Source organism: Salvelinus alpinus, chromosome 13 (assembly GCF_045679555.1).
Source record: "Salvelinus alpinus chromosome 13, SLU_Salpinus.1, whole genome shotgun sequence".
In the NCBI taxonomy this organism is placed as follows: domain Eukaryota; kingdom Metazoa; phylum Chordata; class Actinopteri; order Salmoniformes; family Salmonidae; genus Salvelinus; species Salvelinus alpinus.
Genome location: NC_092098.1, coordinates 20,803,856 through 20,828,870, shown reverse-complemented (window position 1 = coordinate 20,828,870; position 25,015 = coordinate 20,803,856). Strand labels below are relative to the sequence as shown.

The window sequence follows — 25,015 nt, the reverse complement described above, 5'->3', positions numbered from 1 at the left end:
ACAACCTCTCCCTCAATGTGATCAAGACATAGGAGATGATTGTGGACTACAGAAAAAGAGGACCGAGCACACCCCCATTCTCATCGACGGGGCTGTAGTGGAGCAGGTTGAGAGCTTCAAGTTCCTTGGTGTCCATATCACCAACAAACTAACATGGTCCAAGCACAACAAGACAGTCATGAAGAGGGCACGACAAAACCAATTCCCCCTCAGGAGTCTGAAAAGATTTGGCATGGGTCCTCAGATCCTCAAAAGATTTTACAGCTGCAACATAGAGAGCATCCTAACGGTTTGCATAACTGCCTGGTATGGCAACTGCTCGGCCTCTGACCGCAAGGCACTACAGAGGGTCCTCTATACCATGCCGTGTCAGAGGAAGGCCCTAAAAATTGTCACCGACTCCAGCCACCCTAGTCATAGACTGTTCTTTCTGCTACCGCACGGCAAGCAGTACCGGAGCGCAAAGTCTATGTCCAAGAGGCTCCTAAATAGCTTCTACCCCCAAGCCATAGGCCTCCTGAACAGCTAATCGAATGGCTACCCAGACTTTTTGAATTGCTGCCCCCCCCCCCCAATCTGGAACGCTGCTGCTTGTTGTTATCTACACACAGTCACTTTAACAACTCTACCAGCATGTACATACAGTTGAAGTCGGAAGTTTACATACACTTAGGTTGGAGTCATTAAAACTAGTTTTTCAACCACTCCACAAATTTCTTGTTAACAAACTATAGTTTTGGCAAGTCAGGACATCTACTTTGTGCATGACACAAGTCATTTTTCCAATAATTGTTTACAGACAGATTATTTCACTGTATCTCAATTCCAGTGGGTCAGAAGTTCACATACACTAAGTTGACTGTGCCTTTAAACAGCTTGGAAAATTACAGAAAATTATGTCATGGCTTTAGAAGCTTCTGATAGGCTAATAGACATTGTTTGAATCAATTGGAGGTGTACCTGTGGATGTATTTCAAGGCCTACCTTCAAACTCAGTTCCTCTTTGCTTGACATCATGGGAAAATCAAAATAAATCAGCCAAGACCTCAGAAAAATAATTGTAGACCTCCACAAGTCTGGTTCCTCCTTAGGGGCAATTTCCAAACGTCTGAAGGTACCACGCTCATCTGTACAAACAATAGTACGCAAGTATAAACACCATTGGACCACGCAGCCGTCATACCGCTCAAGAAGGAGACGCGTTCTGTCTCCTAGAGATGAACGTACTTTGGTGCGAAAAGTGCAAATCAATCCCAGAACAACAGCAAAGGACCTTGTGAAGATGCTGGAGGAAACAGGTACAAAAGTATCTATATCCACTGTAAAATTAGTCCTATATCGACATAACTTGAAAGGCCGCTGAAGCAAGGAAATAGCCACTGCCCCCAAAACCGCCACAAAAAAGCCAGACTACGGTTTGCAACTGCACACGGGGACAAAGATCGTACTTTTTGGAGAAATTACCTCTGGTCTGATGAAACAAAAATGGAACTGTTTGGCCATAATGACCATTATTGTGTTTGGAGGAAAAAGGGGGATGCTTGCAAGCTAAAGAACACCATCCCAACCGTGAAGCACGGGGGTGGCAGCATCATGTTGTGGGGGTGCTTTGCTGCAGCAGGGACTGGTGCACTTCACAAAATAGATGGCATCGTGAGGGAGGAAAAGTATGTGGATATATTGAAGCAACATCTCAAGACTTCAGTCAGGAAGTTAAAGCTTGGTCAATGACCCCAAACATACTTCCAAAGTTGTGGCAAAATGGCTTAAAGACAACAAAGTCAAGGTATTGGAGTGGCCATCACAAAGCCCTGACCTCAATCCTGTAGAAAATTTGTGGGCAGAACTGAAAAAGCGTGTGCGAGCAAGGAGGCCTACAAACCTGACTCAGTTACACCAGCTCTGTCAGAAGGAATGGGCCAAAATTCACCCAACTTATTGTGGGAAGCTTGTGGAAGGCTACCCGAAACGTTTGACCCATGTTAAACAATTTAAAAGGCAATTCTACCAAATACTAATTGAGTGCATGCAAACTTCTGACCCACTGGGAATGTGATGAAAGAAACAAAAGCTAAAATAAATAATTCTCTCTATTATTATTCTGACATTTTACATTCTGAAAACAAAGTGGTGATCCTAACTGACCTAAAACAGGGAATTTTTACTGGGATTAAATGTCAGGAATTGTGAAAAACAAAGTTTAAATGTATTTGGCTAAGGTGTATGTAAACTTCCGACTTCAACTGTATTACTTCAATTACCTCGACACCGGTGCCCCCGCACATTGACTCTGTACCGCTACCCCCTGTATACAGCCCCGCTATTGTTATTTACTGCTTCTCTTTAATAATTTGTTATTCTTCTCTCTTACTTTTTTTTTCTTCTTAAAACTGCATTGTTGGTTAAGGGCTTGTAAGTAAGTTACATTTCACTGTAAGCTCTACACCTGTTGTATTCGATTTGATTTGGTTCGAATCCAGGCTGCATCACATCCTGCTGTGATTGGGAGTCCCATAGGGTGGCGCACAATTGGCCCAGTGTCGTCCAGGTTTGGCAGGGTTAGGCCGTTATTGTAAATAAGAACTAGTTATTAACTGACTTGCCTAGTTAAATAAAGGTTAAATAAATTTAAAAAATATACTGACCAGCAGACAGTGTAGTGGTTTCTCTTACTTAGACAACCTTGTCCAAATGAAAACCTTTGCCTGCGTTTACAAGTTATTTCTATAAAAACAAAATATTGATCTCCAAGGGAGGCTATTCCATAGACAAATGCATGTATAGAAAAATGTGCTCCTCGCAATACTGTTGACTCTTGGGATTTTACAAGACATAACACTAGCTCTGGTATTGTAACTGTGCTGGTTGTCTAGAGATTGGACATTGGCGAGTAATATGCTAGGAAGCGGTGTATGGTGTGCTCGCCTTCTAAGTCTGACCAGTAGGCCGCTCCGTCTGCCTTCCCTGCGGAGACCGCGTTGTTTTGTGTCGGCCTGTGAGATAAGATCCCACGTCCAGTGTGGAGGTCCGAACAAAGGATCCGCTTCGGGAAAGTCGTATTCCTTGTCATAATGTTGGTAAATTGACGTCGCTTTTATATCCAATAGTTCTTCCCCGGCTGTATGTAATAACACTTGAGATTTTCTGGGCTAACAATGTAAGAAATAATACATAAAAAAAACAAATTACTGCATAGTTTCCTAAGGACCTGAAGGACCTAAGGACCGAGGCAACCATCTCTGTCGGCGCCATCTGACAGAGATGGTCGCATTGAATTACTGAATTACCGTTTTGGCAGATTTCACGGGGCTACAGATGACAAACAATCTGTTTCCCTTTCATTTGGGACTTATTTTGTTGTGCTGATCAACATTAGCATAGAAATAACTTATTTTAGAAAAGTCTCTTTAACCAGCTATGTAATTCACGAGGCAAGTAGGATGTGGCCTGTCACAGCCCTCTTCACACACACTGACAGTTCACTGAGAAAATAGATAACCTTTGGCTGATGGAACGACGTAATGGAGAGACCGATTAAGTGAACGAATAAAGTTTTCGGTGGCAATCAGCTTTGAAATCAGCACATTTTGCGTTATAGTTTACATATTATCACAAAGTACTTGGGTAGTGAATTGATGTTCACTTAAGCTGTAAGCTAGCAAGGAAAGTTTACAAAGCTGGAAGCTACTGGCGGTATCTTGTTGCATTGTTCTCATCTGTATGGACATTGTTTTGATTTTTCTACAAGCCGTGTCGCATTATTCAACTGTGTTAACTTTTGTGCAGCATGAGTGGGGAGCTAACATGATGCAGCCCAGACTCCCAGTGGAGGCTAGCAGTGAGTAGGTGGAGCTAACATGATGCAGCCCAGACTCTCAATACAGGTTAGCAGTGAGTAGGTGGAGCTAACATGATGCAGCCCAGACTCTCAATACAGGTTAGCAGTGAGTAGGTGGAGCTAACATGATGCAGCCCAGACTCTCAATACAGGTTAGCAGTGAGTAGGTGGAGCTAACATGATGCAGCCCAGACTCTCAATACAGGTTAGCAGTGAGTAGGTGGAGCTAACATGATGCAGCCCAGAGTCCCAGTTCAGGCTAGCAGTGAGTAGGTGGAGCTAACATGATGTAGCCCAGACTCCCAGTGGAGGCTAGCAGTGAGTTGGTGGAGCAGGCACATGGCACACCTTGCGCTATAAGGGGACATCGGCTGCGCTGACAGAGTTGATACGTGGGACACATTTTGACAGAAGTATAGAAAGTAATAACAATTGGAATACCGAACCGTTTTTCCTGTTCTAGCATCGAATAAGAACCCAAGTTTCAGTATACCGTGCAACACTAGCAGATTGCATGAAAGCGAACTTTAAAACTCCACTGTCAAGAGGGGGGCAGCTAAAATGTTTTGCTCACAAATGTTGCTTAGGGCTAGGGTTTATTTTTATGAAATTGGGATCTTTCCCTCTATCCCCTCCCAGAGGACCTGAGCCCTAGGACTATGACTCCGGCACAGCCAGGACTAGCCACCCCTTAGAGCCTGGTTGCCCTCTAGGTATCTTCCTAGGTTCCAGCCTTTCTAGGGAGTTTTTCCTAAACACCGTGCTTCTACATCTGCATTGCTTGTTCCATAGGGTTTTAGGCTGGGCTTCTGTATAAGCTCTTTGTGACATCTGGGCTTTATAAAATCAATTTGATTGAAATTTGATTGATTAACGTTTCACGTAGATGCAGAAACTAAACCGCATAGTGGGTCAATTTCCGCAACAACCAAGAGCTCTGAAGCATGATGCTCAACTTCTCTGCTGTTTTGATATCCCTGGCTACCACACTGTGAACAGTGTGAAGTGAACACATGCACATGCGCAGATACTGTGTGTGACTGTGAAGTGTTGAACCTCGCTCATCTCAATATCCTAGCCTCTTCATTAATGATAGGCCCTGCTTCACTGCAGTTGCGAGACATTGCAAGCCAAGAAATTGTGAGATACAGCATTCCATTGCGAGATACAGCTATTGATTGCCAATAGATTGGCCTAGTGCACGGTCCTGACTGCCAACCTGCCTATACTGTGCCCCTCCCCTCTCTCTCCATCCCTCGCTAGCTGGCTATGAAAGATGCAAGTTTTTGTGTTCTCGGAAGTACAGCAACTAATTAGTCTCCTCCAGTGCTTGACCTGGACTGAAATAGGAGCAGGTGCTAATTTTTTGGGGCCGATACTGTTTACATTTAGATGCAGGAGCTCCACAATACTTTTGGGCAAATATTCTAGATTAAATAAATAAGAAGAACGGGAGCTCAAGCAATAGAAAATGTGAGGTGCCAGTACTCAGCTCCGGTGAGCTACTGCTCAAGTCAAGCACTGGTCTCCTCCGTTCTAAAAATATTGAATCTTAGGAGTCGATTCCTAGCAGTGTTGAATCTTGACACTAAGAAATTGGAGTTGACACCTGGAGTCGAGGAATCAATTATTTTGGAGTCGACTCTCCACTACTATGTCATCATTGTTAACAGTCTGAAAAATGGCAGAGAAAGGCAAGCGACAGCAGTGAAGTCCTGTATGGCAATACTTTGACAAGATAAATGAGAAGAAAATTAAAACTTTGTGAGGTGGATTTGAGGTACAGTAATGGTAGTACAGGTGCAATGCTTAACCATCTGAAAGGGCGGCACCGTGAGTATCACAGCCGGACGTGATTGGGAGTCCCATAGGGCGGCGCACAATTGGCCCAGCGTCGTCCGGGTTTGGCCGGTGTAGGCCGTCATTGTAAATAACAATTTGTTCTTAACTGACTTGCCTAGTTAAATAAAGCTTAAATAAAACAATTACATTAAAAAAAGACCCAAACCGTTGCTGGCAGCAGCACAGCTGCATTCACATTGAATTGTATAAAAAATGTATTTGTGTTTTAATGGAAAACCGATTTTTTAAAAGTATGTTTAAAAAAAATTTTCTGTCACATCCCTACTCTGGGTCCCCAAAAGGCTAGGGCCGGCTCTGACTGCATATGCTATGGATGTAGATATGCAGACCCCTCAGCCAATGCGGGCGGCCCTTCATGATGAGTTCAGATTTTTTATGAACTCATCATGAGGATTGCCCATTCCTGCTTTAATGTATGCATTCAAAACAGTAGTGTTTTTTTGCACACTATGCAGAGTGCTTTCCTCTTGTAACAAAGTAATCACTCACAGTGTCCAGCACACTGTCTCCTTCCAGCTGACCATCTTCATTGATGTTCCCGAAGAGGAAGCCAGTGAGAGAGAAGGGGCGGTCTTGGTCTTCATCACTGTCTGAGTCCGACATCCTGAGAGAAAAATTTACTGATCAATTAGTCATATCAATGTGTGATTCGTAGATTCTCTCTTACATTGTTTATTTAGTCCTTACTTGTCAGGAGAAATGGAGAACAGATAAAGGGGTGTCAATGACACTCATGCATGCATGATCACAACAAATGGGATGGAATGACAGACAGGAGTTGCATGCATGCAAAAAAAATTGGTCTGTTGAAGGTTTAATCTTACCTTGCGCTACTTTTACTCAGTTAGGAAGGCCAGTTGGCCTCGGGTTGAGGCCAGCTTGATAATATCTTCGAACCCTAAACGAAGCTTAGCTTAGCAAGCTAATGTTAGCCATAACACCCTATGCGATCTCCTTTCACTACGCCATTATCCACACGCAGTAAAATGGTTAGTACGCTTGCACGTAGTCTAAAGTAATTCACAGGACCGTTATTTGGAAAGAAAATGTAATGGTTTCATTTATTTTCAAGTGTAGTCCATGCAGACAACAACAACCAACACTGGTGAGATTGTTCAATGCGCGTGCGCATAATTCATTTCCGCCCCATGAAGGATTGCTCCCCAGCAGTTGTTTTCATTTGGCGCGTGATTTGTCGCCATCTACAGGATAGCGTATTTCATTATTTTTGTACAGAGCCGTTCAATGCAAGCCACTGACTGTGTGAAGATAGTGCAGTAACACACTGACACACGTGATCAAAACAACATGATTTAGTGTTGTTGTTACCTGATGTGACCTGACCTGACTCCTAGCCCTTAAGAAGTAACCAAGCTCACTGGTCTGAGAAAGAGAGCAAACATCCTTGGCTTGAGGTGTCTCTGCCTTTATGACAATGTCTTGCAACATTTATCCTATTGTTCCCACTAAGAATCTGTGTGACAAACACCAGGGCAAGAGCCCAGTCAGCCATGCCCATCTCACCAAGTAAAGTGACAATGAGATGTTTGTGTACATTTTTGTCATTTAGCAGACACTCTTATCCAGAGTGACTTACATGGGCAATTAGGGTTAAATGCCTTGCTTAAGGGCACATTGACATATTTTTCACCTAGGGGATTCAAACCAGCATCCTTTTGGTAACTGGCCCAGCCTCTTAACCACTAGGCTACCAGCAGTACAGTGGTGGAACAGCAAGGTAGGATGTAAGATTGCTCAATGAGAATGCACTGCATCTACTCTCTTTGTATTTTGTTGTGGGCTTTGAGCAAACTGTAAAACAAAATCACAGAATATATTGAAAATGTCACAGACTATCTTGAAAGTGTTCTTTTTTAAATTTTTCTGGTGACTTCCCCTTGCTGGCTCTGTCAATAGAGGTGCTGAATGCTCCTCCTGTTCATAGAAAATTTGTATATTCTCATATTTAATCATTTTATCTACGGAGGTGAGGTTTTTCATCATTCAGTAGTGCCTCAAATACAGTGCCTTCAGAAAGCATTCATACCCCTTGACTTATTCTACATTTTGTTGTGTTACAGACAGAATTCATAATTGATTAAATAGATTGTTTTCTCACCCAGCTACACACAATACCCCATAATGACAAACTGAAAAAAAAAATGTAGAAATGTTTCCAAATGTATTGACAATTTAATACAGAAATATCTCATTTACATAAGTATTCACACCCCTGAGTCAATACTTTGTAGAAGCACCTTTGGCAGTGATTACAGCTGTGAGTCTTTCTTAGTAAATCTCTAATAGGTTTCCACACCTGGATTGTGCAACATTTGCCCATTTTCCTTTTCAAAATTCTTCAAACTCTGTCAAAATGGTTGTTGATCATTGCTAGATAGCCATTTTCAGGTCTTGCCATAGATTTTCAAGTAGATTCAAGTCAAAACTGTAATGCAGTTACATTGTCTTCTTTGTAAACAACTCTAGATTTGGCCTTGTGTTTTAGGCTATTGTCCTGCTGAAAGGTGAATTAATCTCCGTGTCTGGTGGAAATCAGACTGAACCAGGTTTTCCTCTAGAATTTGGCCTGTGCTTAGCTCCATTCCATGTATTTTATATCCTGAAAAATTATTACAAGCATACCCATAACATGATGTAGCCACCACTATGCTTGGAAATATGGAGTGGTACTCAGTAATGTGTTGTATTGGATTTGCCCCAAACATAACACTTTGTATTCAGGACAAAAAGTGAATTGCTTTGCCATATTTTTTGCAGTATTACTTTAGTGCCTTGTTGCAAACAGGATGCATGTTTTGGAATATTTTTATTATGTACAGGCTTCCTTCTTTTCCCTTTAAATTAGGTTAGTGTTGTGGAGTAACTACAATGTTGTTTATCCATCCTCAGTTTTCTCCTATCACAGCCATTAAACTCTGTAACTGTTTTAAAGTCACCATTGGCTTCATGGCGAAATCCCTGAGTGGTTTCCTCCCTCTCCGGCAACTAAGTTAGGAAGTACGCCTGTATCTTTGTAGTGGCTGGGTGTATTGAAACACCATCAAAAGTGTAATTAATAACTTCACCATGCTCTAAAGGGATATTCAATGTCTGTTTAAAAATAAAAATAAATCTACCATTAGGTGCCCTTCTTTGCGAGGTATTGGAAAACCTCCCTGGTCTTTGTGGTTGAATCTGTGTTTGATATTCACCGCTCGACTGAGGGATTGTACAGAAAATTGTATGTGTGGGGTACAGAGATGAGGTAGTTATTCAAAAATCATGTTAAACACTACTATTGCACACAGAGTGAGTCTGTGCAACTTATTATGCAACTTAAGTAAATCTTGACTCCTGAACTAATTTAGGCTTGCCATAACAAAGGGGTAGAATACTTATTGACACAAGACATTTCACCTTTTAATTTGTAATTTATTTGTACAAGTTTCAAAAAACATAATTCCACTTTGACATTATGGGGTATTGTGTGTAGGCCAGTGGCATTTAAAAAAAAATTCAGGCCGTAACAAAACAAACTGTGGAAAAGGTCAAGGGGTGTGAATACTTTCTGAAGGCACTATATACAACAGAACAAAGATGAAATACACACAAATGTAAACTTTTGCACTTATTTAGTAATGCAAGTGGGTTTGGTTGCAGTTAAAATTACATTAACTGACAAATCAAGTTCCACAGTGCTTGAGTCAAAAACCACACACTCCTTTGAGGCACTTCAATGCCAAGTCATCCCTTTCAGGTAGAGATAAAAATTTAAAAAAGAGGTAAAACTTGAGTTTTTGGCACTACCTAATGCTAGAATGTGCCTTTTCATTAAGTAAATCTGTACACTGATAGACCAACAGCAACCAATTCAAATGATGGCTGTATGCAGAAGGGCAAGATAGGTAATGCCAAATCTATGGTTTGGGTTCACTGTACCATACAGGACCGAGCCTGTCAGTGATTTGTAAGTATAGGAGGACCATTTTTTATTTATTTCTATGTTTTATTACCAGGTGATGTCTCCTTGATGCAACTGCTCTGACAACGCATTAATAGATTGAAGAAATTGGTTGCCCATTCTTTTACATTGCCTTTTATTACTAAGCTTATATAATTAAAAGAAAATGGGTAAACATCTTATCAAAGTAATTATTTGTAAAGGTAATGCATAGGATTCTTTGTAAAGGTAAGGTAATCGTTTATCGGAAATATTTATTGTACAGTACACACATTGACTTCTCATTGTAAAAAAGGATTGAATCAAAAATATATAAAGTTGAGTCTTTACACATAAAGGTAAAGACCATGACACATGTATCTGGAATTAAATGGAATATAAAATGAATACCAAAATGTCTCTCTTGGATCATAAATACCACAACCAAGCCTCTTTAGTCTGCAGTACAGAATGCCATTGAGCGCCAAAGACATAAGGGAATATGTAGGCCTACTTAAAAATACTTAATTGAACCATTATAACCTGTTATACAGGTATCTGCCAAAATAAAGAAAACACCAACATAAAATGTCTAAATAGGGCGTTGGGCCACCATGTGCCACCAGAACAGCATGGCATAGATTATACAAGTGTCTGGAAATCTATTGGACACCATTCTTACGTGAGAAATTCCATAATTTGGTGTTTCGTTGATGGTGGTGGAAAATGCAGTCTTGGGCACCGCTCCAGTATCTCCCATGTGTTCAATTGGATTGAGATCTGGTGACTGACACACACATCCTTTAAACCCCCATGCTCATTTGAGACCCTTCTTTCAAAGTAACAGATCTCTTCTAGCCATGGTTGCCAAAATAACAGGCAACTGGGCATTTTTACACATGACCTTAAGCATTATGGGATGTTAATTGCTTAATAAACTCAGGAATCATTTACATTTAAGTCATTTAGCAGACGCTCTTATCCAGAGCGACTTATCACACTTGTGTGGCAGAACCTGCTTTCAATATACTTTTATTCCTCATTTACTCAAGTGTTTCCTTTATTTTGGCAATTAGATGTACATTTCATAGGTTTCTGGTAAAAAAAAACTATTACATTCCACCAGAACCAATCTGTTATCAGTCAGTGTTAGGGTGGAATTAATTCCTTCTGTTTGAGAAGGCAAAGACTTCCACATAGAGGAAGTGCAACTTCAGTTCTCAAGTGCTACAGACTCTGCAGGTTTCCACCACATGTATTGTCCAGTCAGCAAATTTACTATGAATTATACCTAAAATGCAATACTTCACATTCAATTTAGTGGTGCAGTCTGATGGGAAAAACCAGCAGACCCTGTGGCCCTTAATTACAGAAGCTGCACATCAACTCATTACAGATCCCATATGACATCACAAAGGGATGAGGCACACGACAGAACCATTCATACCAATAATACCACCAGACACTGAAAAAAACCCTGCTAGAGTGGTTTGGGTAAAAATGTAGGCCTATGCCTTCCACTCTCCAACAAGCATGTTCATGCAGCACAAGGAACTGTTAGGATTGCAGCTCCTGTTGCAGTATTAGCCATACATACTTGCCATTACACTTAGATAAGTTAACAGTTAGCCAGGAATGAGCAGCATTACTGCTGATACATGGTACCTTCAACACGCGTTCCTCAATGAGGGCAGTAACGCTAAACAACTTTTATGACATCCTAATGTGTAGCATTATTCAGCACCGATTTCAGTTAGTTACAATAGAACATAGAATGCAGTTTACTTGTGGTTTCTGCTTGCCTTCAGACAAAAAATAAAGACCACCAATAAGCAGGTCAGCTGACTGAGAGTTAGACTTTTTTTTGGTGGTGGTGGTGGGGTTAATCACTAAACACTCAAATTATTGCTTCCTGATTTGTCCCACCAGCAATACAAAAATAACATTAATCTTTAGGGCATCTGTTTACTTAGCAGCTACCCAATCTGTATTCACTGACACAATCAGGACTTTGTTTTGACAAAGCATTGTGCGGAATGGCAAGCTCATGGTTTTACAGAGTAAGAGAGAGGAGTGTGAGTAACAGAGCAATAGGAGACAGACTGTTCTAATCAAAGTGTGCATGTGTTCAGGGTGACAGTGTCATACATACACCCTTGCTTGTCTCATACCAGCAAGGCTAGTTCGGCAGATATCCTGTGATCCTGGCTTATGAACAACGTTAAAGGCAAACTATCTTATTGACAATCCACACTACAACTATTACTGTAATGGCACAGAGGGATGAACATAATGTTTAACACAGTGGCTACTGATTGACACAACATTCCTGTGAATCACATCAGATGACAACAAGGGCAAAGTTCACAGAAAAAGACCAACACATTACAAGACTGGCCTGATGAAGGACAAAAGCAAAGGTGTCAAATCAATTGTAATCTTCTTAAACATACAGCCAGTGAGGACAAGGCAGCAAGTTGCTGAGAAGGCACCATTGAAATCCCTTAGCATCGTCGCTGCAGTTTTGATTTCAGAGATACAAAAAAATCCATAGGAAGGTTGTTGGCATCAATTGAGGACCTCTTGACAAACAATCAATTAATATTGAAGCCAGGCAATGCTAACAAGTGGTGAGGGTTAGAACGTGAAAGGCTAAATATTGGGAGCCAAAATGGCAGCGCCAATCGTGAGTCTCTTCCCCCAGTCCCCCTAGTCTAGGCACATAGTTATAACACAGCACACTTCTTGACATTTTTCTTGGTAACGGGGTAGAGCACAGCTCGCACGGCCTCTTCAAACACCTCCCTCACACCGTCCTGCATCAGAGCTGAGCACTCCAGGTATTTGACGGCGCCGATCTGCTTGGCTAAGGCATTACCCTGCTGTTGGTTGGTGGGGGCCAGGCCGTGCTCCTTCAACTTCTTCACCGCCTCCACATCTCCACGCAGATCCTTCTTGGTGCCCACCAGCAGCACTGGAACTCCAGGACAGTGGTGGGATACCTCTGGGTGCCACTTGTGCCGTACATTGGCATGAGAGGACGGGCTGCCAATGGAGAAACAGATGATGAAGACATTGGTCTGGGGGTAGGAGAGGGTGCGCAGGCGGTCGTACTCCTCCTGGCCAGCAGTGTCCCACAGGTTGAGGCTGATGGCGCGGCTGTCCACACTTATCTGGGCACTGTAGTTGTCGAACACGGTGGGGATGTACTCCTCTGGGAAGGCGTTTGTCGTGTAGGAGATTAGAAGGCAAGTCTTACCCACGGCACCATCGCCCACCACCACACACTTTATGGTCTGCATGCTTCCCTCATCCACACTGGCGACTAGGGTTCCTGAAACAAGGGGCAATATGAGAGAGAGCCACATGACCATAAAATGCTGATCAAACATTGTTCAATGTAGCCAGATTGAGTAGTCATTGATTTTAGAGGATAACACACACGAACGTGTTTTTGTAACACCAATTTTTTATGTGGTCCTCAATAGAAAGAGGCAGACAGGGTTTACCAATACAAAGTCAAAACATAAACGAGAACATTAGAAAGAATACAGTTAAATACATTACACAAACTGATAGCGAAACATTAGTTAGTTACTTATTTTGCTTGTTAACAAACAAGCTAGTGAACTATTTCTCGTTAACTACAAGAAAGTTGCACTAACGTTAGTTACATAGCTAACTAAGTACAAACATACTAGCATTATTGAATGAAAATAAAACAGTTATGTACAGGCAGTACAGCCCAGGGATTTAGTTAGCTATCCGCCAGGAAAAACGTCGATAGAACCTTGCGCCAACTAGCTAGTTAGCTATCTATAGTTAGCCACTTAGCACGCGCTTGTGTTTCCGTAGCTAGCTGTAAACTTTAGCTAGCGTTAGTGCAAGCTAGCTAACGCCAATTTAGGTTGTAAAATTGGCCGAGAACACGAATAATTTTTTGGAAATAATCTTTAACCAGGTTCAATGAAGAACATAACTCACAGTGAATTTAAAAAGGATGTTGAAATGTCCCATTGGCTAACTGAGCTGAAAGTCAGGTTATCTTGATAAATTGCCCCACCGCTTATTTGACTCGCGCCCTCATCCTCCTCCTCCTTCTTCTTCTTGTCCTCCTCCTTCTTCTTCTTGTCCTCCTTCTTCTTCTTCTTCTCCTTCGTGTGGTTTCCCGGCAGACTAGACGCTTCGTATTGCTGCATCTCAGTTCGGAAAGTGCATTGCACCTTTGTTCACAAAAAATAATAATGGGGACACCCTCCTTTCGTTGTAGCAGGTATTTCATCCGGGGATTCTTGCCCAAATAGTATTTTATTCTGGTTGTTGTAGTCGCTAGCTGCTACAGTACAGTAGTGGAGGAGTGAGTTGGTCACACTTATTTAACAAAAGCCACACAATTTTAAACACAACTGAAAGATCACTGGTTTTATTGTTTTGTGTACAGTTGGGACACAGAAATGTAAATACTCTCAATGCATCTTCAATGATGCAGTCACCTCCAAGCACCCCACCACCCCATCTCTCATTTGAAATATGGAGAACTTCAATATTCATCAAAGTGGGTCTTATTCCTGACCAGATCCTTCTCTGTTTATCCCCTCTTCACCCATTCCCTCTCTATCACACCATATTCAAGTATCTTGTTGAATAACTCTAAGTACAACTTCCTGTATACCACCATATCCAGCCTTATTTTTCCTTTCCTTTGCCTACTTTCATTATTCCAGGTAAATTGTGAGGACCCATTGAGTTATTTTATTGCCTACCTTATATTTATCACACTTTCAGTACAAAGTAATTTATAAAAATATGCCTGATTACTTAGCTAAAGCCAATGAGGTGTGATATTAAAAATAAAGGTACTATTCTTGATTCCCTATTGGCATCTCTCCATATCAGATCTGAGGGTTTTTATGTATATCTAGGTGGGTATGGGCAGACTCACTTCCACATGGATAGTGGAGTTGGGAGCTTTGACCTGGGGCCAGGCAGCTTTATAACTGTGGTCTTTGGGACTGTAGACTGGCTGCTCCTGTCCTTATTCACAGCCGCGACGGCAATGAGGGCACAGCGTATGACCTTGGCACTGGTGGTCACAGAGCTCTGAAGGGCACGGCGAGGCAGAGAGGTATGAAAGTCAGGGTGCAGGGGCAGCCGCTTGGACACACACAGAGCTGACTCCATCACTGGCTCCACTTTGACTTCCTTCTCTTTCCCCTTTAGCTTAGTTTTCATCTGCACCTTCTCCTTCGCCATCTTCCTCTCCTTCTCCTTCTCCTTGACCTTCTCCCTCTCTTTCACTCTTTTCTTCTCCTTCTGCTTTACCTTCTCACTTTCCCTCTCCTCTCTCACTCCCTCCCTCTCTCTTTCACTCTCCAGCTCTCTTTCCTTCTTCTTTATCTTCTCCTCTCTCTCCTTCTCATTTGGTTTGGCTTTTTCTAGTAGTCGACGAAGTGGATGCTTTTTTTTGGTCTGCTCATTCAGAGATTGCATTTTTTCCCTAACAATCCCTTCAAGTCTGACCTCAGTATGATCTCTGGAGGTGATTGGAGTTGGGGAACGCATTGAGTTCCTGAGAGGGAGACGTGAGGACCATGTGGAGGCTGCCTCTGACCTGCCTTGCATTTTGGGAATGGCCGAGGCTGTGGGAGTAGGGATGGCAGAGGCAGTAGAGGAAAGGGTGGAAGTAGGGCTTGTGGAGGGTGTGGAAGCCCTACTCCTGGGTATAGTTCTCTGCAGCACCTTTTTGTTCTGCACGTTGTCCCCCTGGGCCTGGGGTGCTGCCGCTTTGTGGACCTGGGGTGCTGCCGCTTTGTGGACCTGGGGTGATGCCGCTCTGACCTGCTTGTCCCTCAACCGTAAGAAGCAGTGGGATCCTTCCGTGGGCTCCTCCCAGGGCTGTGTTGGGCTCAGGTTCTTATAGGAGCATAGGCCAGTCACAAGAGTGTGACACACTACTGTGTCTCCCATGCATGAATACAGACGCTCCCATTCCCCAGGCTTCTGTGACTGTCCCTTGGTGGTGGGTTCGGCAGAGGCTGTGTCATGCTGTTTCTCTGGGTCAGACATTTCTTGTAGACTGCACTGCTGGTTCACCACTTTAGATGCTACACGTCTCAGCAGATCAGCACTCTCCAGAGGTGACTGTGGGCTGTCCACTGGAGGGGTGGTCTCCTGGGCAGGCTTGGCTGACATGCTGTTTGTGGGGTCAGAGGGGGGAGCAGACACACTCTGCTGAAGCTTTGTCTTGGGTGGTGGTGGTGAGTGAGCAAGGGTTGGTGGTGGTGTGTCACATGATTCTGTAGTATCATCATCATTGATGTTCTCCAGTAAGTTGTGTAAGGTTGGACTCATGGCACGTAGTCGGCTGTCTGGGCTTCGTACGTTGTGGCGGCTCTGCCAGGTGTGGTAGAGGCTCCTCTCCAGGGTGCTCTCCAGGTCTTCTTGCTGGATGTCCCTGAGTCCCACCTCCAGGGCTGAACAGTTGGCTATGGAGCGACGTCTCACCGTCCTGTCCCGGTCCCTCTCCAGCCTCTCTCTCTCTGCTCGCTTCTGTTCCTGAAGCTCCCTCTTTGCATTCTCCTGAAACAAAATCAGAAGAGTTATCAAATTAAAATGAACAGAATCATTTAGGGAAAATAAAAGTGCATCAATGGAGGTCTTGCCAACCAGCACACATTATTGCAGCAAAAAAATATTCATTCATATCAATGGGAGAAATTAAAATATGGTTGAACACCAACAGATGCTGCTTAGGTGCTGACCTCTACAGCTTTCTGAAAGCGAATGTTGAAGGAGTAAAAGATGCTGCAGGCCTCCTCCAGCTTGAACGCGACATCATCCTCACAGAAGAAGTCCAACAGGTCCTGTTGGGCCTGCAGTAGAGCCTCCACCTCCACCTCTGCCTCCTCCAGCCTCCCCTCAGCCGTCTGACAACAGACCACAAAAAAAGTCTTGCAAACCACCTTTCACAACTTATGATTGTTAGTCCAAATTACCATAAATGTACTTTCAAATGGCTTGCAAATGGTAAGGTCCTTTCTGAAACATTGAAGGGGCAGTCTTGTGGTCTTATTTTGACATATTATTCATTATTTTACAGCAGGAGTGTCAAACTCATTCCATGCAGGGCCTAGTGTCTGCATGTTTTTGTTTTATTCTTTTAATTACGACCTAGACAACCAGGTGAGGGGAGTTCTTTACTAATTAGTGACCTTAATTCATCAATCAAGTACAAGGGAGGAGCAAAAACCCGCAGACACGTATTTTACAGGAAGCACTTACCTGGAGGAAGGATTTGATTTGCTGTTGGAGAACAGGTTCAGTCTGAATTCTCCTCTCTAGTCCAGTTAGTCTGCTGCACAGCTGAGACAGATCCCCTTGCACCACATCCACAGACAGTCTGATGGGTGAAAGAGAACAGTAAGGTGAGATTAGTCTGATTTAAAGGGACCTAACATTGTTATTAACAATGGACTGAATGAATGAATGAATGGATGAATGACTCAATCAATCAACAAACTAATCAGTCAACATCATTGAGTACTTGAGTAGACCCCCAAAACACGCAAAAACAAAATTGTATATAATGCCGCTTCTTTTCTTTTTCAAGCATGTGAGAACTATGTCAGCAACTTGTCATGAAGGACTCATAACATCCTAAGTGTGTCACTGACCTGGAGGCTGGACCCACATGGCTCAGCTTGAGGGGAAAGGACAGCAGGGTTGGGTCTTTCCTAACAGCTTCCTGAGAGAGGACAGACATATTGTATTATTTTCTTTCTGTGAGACCCAAGTAGGACTAGTAGTAGGAGTGTTAGAAAAACCTTTTAACACCCATTTGTGAAATATTGATCAGATTTTTACCATGGCCACATAATGCAGCAGGTTCATGCCTGGTTTGTTGGCTTTGGTGTCAGCTAGTTTGAGCAAAGAGGCGATGCGGAACCCAGCAGCATTGCCTGCGTAACCTCCCTGTTGTTGAAGGTCAGAAGGTGTGACAAGATCAGATCACTTATTCATACTCATGCACTCAACACATTTGGAAAAAATTGCGAATATTGTTTGTCAATAAATCAATCAATCAGCCTGTCTGGGTGCACTGGTTGTCTAGGTGCCAGATGACTGCGACTCACGGCATTCATGTAATTTCCTGCCCTCAGGACCAGCCGTAGGATGGAGTGCAACTCTGGGCAGCTCAAAAGCTCTAAGAAAGAGACAGATAGATGTAATTTATAGTATGTCACTAAGATAAATCAACATAAAAGTTGAAGAAATCTCACAAAAAAGTTCAGGGACCTGGGAAAAACAAATTTCAATCACTCTGCTGTTTTCTCACCTGTGGCTGCAGACACCAAGCAGCGTGCTGACACACACAGAGAAGATAAGGCCGGGTCAAACTCCTGCTGCAGGATCATGGCATCCAAACGCAAGCGATAACTGACCAAGGAAAATAACAGGAGAGTATTGGAAAACCCACATTTTAAACAGCTTAAATGAGAGAAAATGGCGACAAGTTGAGGGGATGCAAAAGACAGGAAGAGAAATTAGATAAGGATTCGATAGCATTTTCTTTTGGTAGGAGAAGGGTGATGACCAAACACCAACAATATGTTTAATCACCTGGGCACCTCCACTAGTAGGAGCATGAAGAGGTCAGGGTCTTCAAGATGGCTACGCTCTCCTCGGTATGCCCTCAGACGCCTCTCCTACAGAACAGGACACATGAGTTAGTACACTGTAGGATGGAAAAACCATGAAGATATAAAGACCACTAAATAGACCCAGATGATATGGAGAGACAGACAGAACTCCACAGTACCTCCTCAGTCTCAGGCAGCATTTTGCACAGTTCACTGAGCATCTCACTCCCATAGTGCTGCCCAGCCCCCTGCCTGATGTTCTCCACTATCTCCCTGACTGCACTGTGAAGAGATGAGTTATAATGAGTTGCCATGGATGACATTAAACATTTATCTGATAGTGACATTATTATGCAAACCTGATTAAAGTGGGCTTAAAATATCTCTCCCACCTCTTGAACTGCCGGAGGAAAATTCCCACATTCATACTGCGCTTCCCGTCCAGAAGTGATACCTACAGGGTTAGACAGAAACAGAAAATACCAGTCAGAACAATCAACATACAGCCACACCCCAATCATTCTCTAAGGAAACAACCCACAGTATGGCAATAGCACCAACCTGGAATACACTTTTCATTGCAATTAAGACTAATAGACATTATGCCTAAAACGGCCATTTACATATGGAAACCAGTCCACTGACCTTTTCAGGTGCATTGTGTAGAGGGGAGCCAATAGGTCTGAGACCATGCCGTAAACTGCCATCCTTCTTGGGGGGCCGAGACCTCTTCTGTTGTCCAAACAGCTCGTCCAAGGAGCTCAGGTCGAAGTGGAACTCATCTGGACTGTTCCAGACACTCTGACGGCCCTCTACCTTCTCCTTCGGAATGAGGTCCCAGTTCAGGTTGCGTAACTTGGACCGTTGCAGGACATCCCGACTGTTCTGGAGGTCACCGGGCAGTGGAGGAGGTGGGGGTGGTGGGAAGATGGCAGGGGGAGGTGGGGGAGACATGGTCGGGTGTGGTGGGTGAGACATGGTTGGGGGAGGTGGAGAGGACATGGATGTGGGGGGAGAGAGTGATGTCAGCTCAGACAGGGGATCCATGTAGGTCACTTCTCTTCTAGGGTCACAAGAGTTGGGCAGTGGAGCTTCATTGAAGGGCCAGAGATCTGTACGGAAGTTAGAACAAGAATGTAGTTAGTGGAGATGTGGTTGTTGCCAGCCCAACTGTGTATAAAATGGAGAGAGGAGTTACATAGAAAAATAATGATATACTATGCCATAATTACAACAATACAACTTTCCAACTAGCTACTCAATCATCTGTAAAATGTAGAGACAATAAACATATAAAAGCTTAAATATCTTACTACATTTGTCAGTGACACACTTTGCAGGATGAAGATAATTGTAGGAAACATAACAGTCCTATTTTTCAACATTTTCCTCTTGCAAGCACCTCTCGCCACAAGAGCATTCTCAAATAACACGTTTATGAGGCCAAGCATATTAGCTAGCCCAAACGGCCGGCAGATGAAGCTATGACAAACTTAAATGAATAATAGCGCAATCTGCCGGCCGGTTGGGCTACATATTAGCCTACTATTAGAATAAAAATGTGAGTTTACATTTAAAATGGAAACTTTTCAGACTGTTTGTCACGAATTATATCGCAAGAATAAAATAGCCTATCATGCTAAAAAATAAATGTCATGCTAATATATTCTCATAACGCAAATATATTGCCACTATATCTCTAAGCACCTGATATCAGTTCCCCATTTCATTAACCGACATTATTGAATATATAGCCTAATTTGTAATAGAGCAATTCAATTTACATTTTCTGGGGCTGCCGTTCAGTGTTGCCTCCAGCGATGTAATTCCACTATTTACTTTGACATGTACTGCTTTTAGAAGTGCTCGTTTCTAGACCAATAATACATATCTCCATCGTAAACATATTTACATCCACATACGTGCGCAGATATGCCGTGTTGCTCCAGGAAAGCTTGAACATTTTCGGGCTGTCCAAGCGCCAGAACCAGATTCGCTGACGTAAATGAGGCTACCCCTTCCCATCATTGAGTATGACACACCGCTGAGCCTGGAGTTCTTCTTATCTTCTAAACCAAATCAACTTCTGACAATTGCACTATCTTGAACCTCTCAAAGTTTAAATCAATCACCCGAGTAGCAGTAAAACACTTTAGCGTAAATATATTCTTGCCTGTGCAGTCGCCAAAGGAGAAGGAATAGGATATGGATAGGCACTGGGCAGTATATCTTATAACTCACAAATACATTGCTCATAATATTAATGGTATTTCTGATATTAAGCACCTGTTATATAAATGTTATGAGGCAATGTGCAGTGGATTCCTTCAAGTGGCCTGATACTGTGTAGTAGACCATTGAAATGGAGCTGACCTCGGATAGCTTTCATGACAGCCCAGTGAGCAAAATTACAATTGACATCTTTTTCAGAGTCTGATACTGTCACGTTCCTGACCTGTTTTCCTTTGTTTTGTATTTGTTTTAGTTGGTCAGGGCGTGAGTTGGGTGGGTTGGTCTAGGTTTGATTTTCTATGTTGGGATTTTGTGTTCGGGCCTGGTATGATTCTCAATCAGAGACAGCTGTCAATCGTTGTCCCTGATTGAGAATCATACTTAGGCAGCCTGGGTTTCACCTGTGTTTTGTGGGTGTTTGTTCCTGTGTCAGTGTTTGGGCCACACAGGACTGTTTCAGGTTAGTCACGTTTGTTGGTTGTTGTATTTTGTAGTGTTTGTTGTTTTCCCATTAAAATATGAATACTTACCAATCCGCATCTTGGTCCGATCCATGCTCCTCCTCGTCTGAGGAGGAGAACGACTACGACAGCCGTTACAGATACAGTATTTTAAAGCGTTGAAAAAACATATTTTTTGGTCATTGTTTCTATGGCCGAATTTCAACCGTACATTCATTCAAAACATGTCATTCCAAAAATGGAAAATGGAGCCAACTGAAGATTGCAGTGTGTAACATTTATGATTTCTCCCATCTGTCACATGCACTTATGTTAGCTTTTTCAAAAGCTTTGAACTGGCAGTGATAATGTTCAAAGTTTTCTGACAACAGAAAAAACCAACAGAACACTTAAACTATAATGATATAGTGATACATGTGACTCTACCTACATGTACATATTGCCTCAATTACCTCTACTAACCTGTGCACATTGACTCTGTACCGTTGTATATAGCCTCACTGTTATTTTACTGCTGCTCTTTGACTATTTGTTATTTGTTATTTTTTTACTTATCTATTTTTTACTTAACACTTATTTTTCTTGAAACTGCATTGTTGGTTACGGGCTTGTAAGTAAGCATTTCACTGTAATGTGACAAATAAAATGTGATTTGATGTGGTTGGTTATCTACCTTAGCTGAATGCACTGACTGTCATTTGCTCTGGATAACAGCATCTGCTAAATGACCAAAATGTACATTTAAAAATGAACACTTGCTAGGCAAGTAAAGTACAATAGAGTACAGTAGGGTACAATACAGAGCATTATACTGTACCCTACTCTACTGTGCTACTGTACAGTACTGTACTGAACTATACTCTACTTGTCTTTACTATACTTAACTGTGCTGTGCTCTACTGTACTGTACTGAACTATACTCTACTTGTCTTTACTATACTTAACTGTACTGTACTGTGCTGTCCAAACTTGGACCAAATCTGAACCAATCATAGCTGTTTTTGGGGGGACCAAATCAAGGCCCGTTCGGACCAAATCTGAACCAAACATAGACGTCTATGTTTTGGCCAAAACAAGGCCGGTCCGGACGGTACCGAATCATGTCTGGACCGGACGTCTGTGGACGCTGGACTGGACAAAAAAATGACTCTGTGGACGTCATGTTTGAAATCTATGTACTGGACTGATTTCTCACTGTGAAAGTGTTCTAGACATAATACACAGCTTCCCACTCCCTGACTTCCTTCTAGCCAGATATTTACAAAAGCAAAATAAGAAAGCCCCATGATTGGAATCTCCTTCCATACCTCAGACCCCCTCCTTTCACATAGCCAGAGTAAACCAGCTCAGGAAGCAACCCTCTTAATTCAAATACTTAGGCATTAGCACTCCTGGCACAGAATTCAAGGAAATGCCTCTGTGCTGTATAATAGAAACAAGGGCAGGGCTAAACAATCTCCAGGAGACATGACTTTATAACCCAGAGCCTGCTGAGATCTGGGATCTACGCTGTGTTGTGAAGGGGGACGGATGGAGGGGTTTTATTGAGCCCAAATGGGGCGTGCCCACATGGCACAGTTTTGATTAGTCAATGCTCTGTAACCCCTTATTATTTGGGTTCCTGGGAACATCCCAGTAACTTATCAAGGCAGGGAAAGAGATGAGGAAAGAGAGCTTTTTTGAAAACATTAAATACACAAAATAATATAAACATTCTGTACAGAGACACTCTAATCTTGATAAAAGGATGTAATTTATCTGAAAATGGGTTGATCTCTGACCTAATTGCCCCATTTGTTTTGTACAAGGGCAAGACTGGTTTCTAAAAGTACTTAAAGTTCATAAAATATATAAAAGTCCATAAAAGAACAAATTCTTCCCAAATACCTTCTCTCATGTTGTAACGGCAGCCTTCCTCCTCTTCAAGAGAAGAGAAGGTGTAGCAGGGATCGGAGCAACACGCAGCGTAGCCAGTGCTCAACATGTTTAATGATGACGATAAACGTGAACACTTAACAAAAAACTAAATAACTAAATGTGGCAAACCGATACAGTCCTAGCTGGTGCAGAGAAAACACAAAGACAGGAAACAACCACCCACAAAATACCAACACAAAACAAGCCACCTATATATGATTCCCAATCAGAGACAACACAAAACATCTGCCTCTGATTGAGAACCATATTAGACCAAACATAGAAACAGACAAACTAGACACACAACATAGAATGCCCACCCAGCTCACATCCTGACCAACACTAAAACAAGCAAAACACACAAGAACTATGGTCAGAACGTGACAGTACCCCCCTCCTGAGGTGCGGACTCCGAACGCACCTCCTAAAACTCTAGGGGAGGGTCTGGGTGGGCATCTGTCCGCGGTGGCGGCTCCGGCGCAGGACGAGGCCACCACTCTACCATTGTCTTTGTCCCCCTCCTTAGCGTCCTTTGAGTGGCGACCTTCGCCCCCGACCCTGGTCTAGGAACCTTCACCAAGGTCCCCACTAGATTGAGGAGACAGCTCAGGACAGAGAGGTAGCTCAGGACAGAGAGGTAGCTCAGGACAGAGAGGTAGCTCCGGACTGAAGGGCAGCTCCGGACTGAAGGGCAGCTCCGGGCTGAGGGGCAGCTCATGACTGAAGGGCAGCTCATGACTGGAAGGCGGCTCATGACTGGAGGGCGGCTCATGACTGGCGGGCGGCTCATGACTGGCGGGCGGCTCATGACTGGCGGGCGGCTCTGGCAGCTCCTGACTGGCGGGCGGCTCTGGCGGCTCCTGACTGGCGGGCGGCTCTGGCGGCTCCTGACTGGCGGGCGGCTCTGGCGGCTCCTGACTGGCGGGCGGCTCTGGCGGCTCCTGACTGGCGGGCGGCTCTGGCGGCTCCTGACTGGCGGGCGGCTCTGGCGGCTCCTGACTGGCGGGCGGCTCTGGCGGCTCCTGACTGGCGGGCGGTTCTGGCGGCTCCTGACTGGCGGGCGGCTCTGGCGGCTCCTGGCTGGCGTCCGGCGCTGGCGGCTCCTGACTGGCGGGCGGCTCTGGCGGCTCCTGACTGACGGGCGGCTCTGACGGCTCGGGACAGACGGCCGGCTCTGACGGCTCGGGACAGACTGACGGCTCGGGACAGACGGGCGGCTCTGACGGCTCGGGACAGACGGGCGGCTCTGACGGCTCGGGACAGACGGGCGGCTCTGACGGCTCGGGACAGACGGGCGGCTCTGACGGCTCGGGACAGACGGGCGGCTCAGATGGCGCTGGGCAGGCGAGCGGCTCAGAAGGCGCTGGGCAGGCGGGCAGCTCAGACGGCGCTGGCAGGCAGGCAGCGCAGGCGGCGCTGGGCAGACGGCCGACTCTGACCTGCTGAGGCGCACAGTAGGCCTGGTGCGTGGTGCCGGAACTGGTGGTACCGGACTGGAGACACGCACCTCAAGGCTAGTACGGGGAGCAGGAACAGGGCACACTGGACTCTCGAGACGCACTATAGGCCTGGTGCGTGGTACCAGCACTGGTGGTACCGGGCTGAGGGCACGCACCTCAGGGCGAGTGCGGGGAGAAGGAAGAGTGCGTACAGGGCTCTGGAGACGCACAGGAGGCTTGGTGCGTGGTGCCGGAACTGGAGGTACTGGGCTGGAAACACGCACCACAGGGAGAGTGCGTGGAGGAGGAACAGGGCTCTGGAGACACACAGGAAGCCTGGATCGTGGTGCCGGAACTGGAGGTACCGGGCTGAAGACACGCACCACAGGGAGAGTGCGTGGAGGAGGAACAGGGCTCTGGAGACGCACTGGAAGCCTGGTGCGTGGTGTTGGCACTGATGGTACTGGGCTGAGGGCACGCACCTCAAGGCGAGTGCGGATGCTGGAACTGGAGGCCTGGTACGTGGCGCCGGCACCGGAGAGCTGGTGCATGGGGCTGCCACAGGAGAGCTGGTGCGCTGAGCTGGCACAGGACGTGCAGGGCTAGGGAGGCGCACAGGAGGCCTGCTGCGTGAGGCTGGCACAGTCTTCACCAGACGGCTAGCCCGCACCTCAGGACGAGTATGG

General features: G+C 44.3%; 3 protein-coding genes across 12 annotated transcripts in view; all 3 read right to left on the bottom strand.

Annotated features, from left to right (window-relative positions):
• Nucleotides 1–6,826, bottom strand: part of LOC139537369 (transcription initiation factor TFIID subunit 1-like) — a 55,192-nt gene extending 48,366 nt beyond the window's left edge. For all 7 annotated transcript variants that reach the window (XM_071338594.1, XM_071338597.1, XM_071338595.1 and 4 more), the window contains exons 1-2: nucleotides 6,526–6,826; nucleotides 6,191–6,305 (exon numbers count right to left, since the gene is read on the bottom strand). In XM_071338594.1, coding sequence (XP_071194695.1) covers nucleotides 6,191–6,304 — 114 coding nt within the window. In that variant the 5' untranslated portion in view covers nucleotide 6,305; nucleotides 6,526–6,826. The remainder of the gene's footprint in view (nucleotides 1–6,190; nucleotides 6,306–6,525) is intronic.
• Nucleotides 6,827–9,112: 2,286 nt separating this feature from the next.
• LOC139537323 (rho-related GTP-binding protein RhoG-like) lies at nucleotides 9,113–13,957 on the bottom strand. Of its 2 annotated transcripts, none has more exons than XM_071338504.1 (2): nucleotides 13,705–13,957; nucleotides 9,113–12,975 (listed from the first exon to the last, which is right to left on the bottom strand). In XM_071338504.1, the coding sequence occupies exons 1-2, from the start codon at nucleotides 13,838–13,840 to the stop codon at nucleotides 12,368–12,370; spliced, it is 744 nt and encodes a 247-aa protein (XP_071194605.1). In that variant the 5' UTR covers nucleotides 13,841–13,957; the 3' UTR covers nucleotides 9,113–12,367. The 2 variants fall into 2 exon arrangements, with proteins under 2 accessions (XP_071194605.1, XP_071194606.1); XM_071338505.1 differs by having other exon boundaries at nucleotides 13,626–13,828.
• A 91-nt stretch (nucleotides 13,958–14,048) lies between these two features.
• On the bottom strand, nucleotides 14,049–20,728 carry LOC139537322 (FH2 domain-containing protein 1-like). 3 transcript variants are annotated; one of them, XM_071338502.1, is made up of 12 exons: nucleotides 20,567–20,728; nucleotides 18,926–19,392; nucleotides 18,673–18,734; nucleotides 18,460–18,562; nucleotides 18,261–18,346; nucleotides 17,977–18,077; nucleotides 17,774–17,844; nucleotides 17,505–17,612; nucleotides 17,315–17,385; nucleotides 16,923–17,040; nucleotides 16,403–16,567; nucleotides 14,049–16,220 (listed from the first exon to the last, which is right to left on the bottom strand). In XM_071338502.1, the coding sequence occupies exons 1-12, from the start codon at nucleotides 20,667–20,669 to the stop codon at nucleotides 14,580–14,582; spliced, it is 3,096 nt and encodes a 1,031-aa protein (XP_071194603.1). In that variant the 5' UTR covers nucleotides 20,670–20,728; the 3' UTR covers nucleotides 14,049–14,579. The 3 variants fall into 3 exon arrangements, with proteins under 3 accessions (XP_071194603.1, XP_071194602.1, XP_071194604.1); XM_071338501.1 differs by lacking the exon at nucleotides 20,567–20,728 and adding an exon at nucleotides 20,203–20,458; XM_071338503.1 differs by lacking the exon at nucleotides 20,567–20,728 and adding an exon at nucleotides 20,065–20,311.
• Between the last annotated feature and the right edge of the window lie 4,287 nt (nucleotides 20,729–25,015).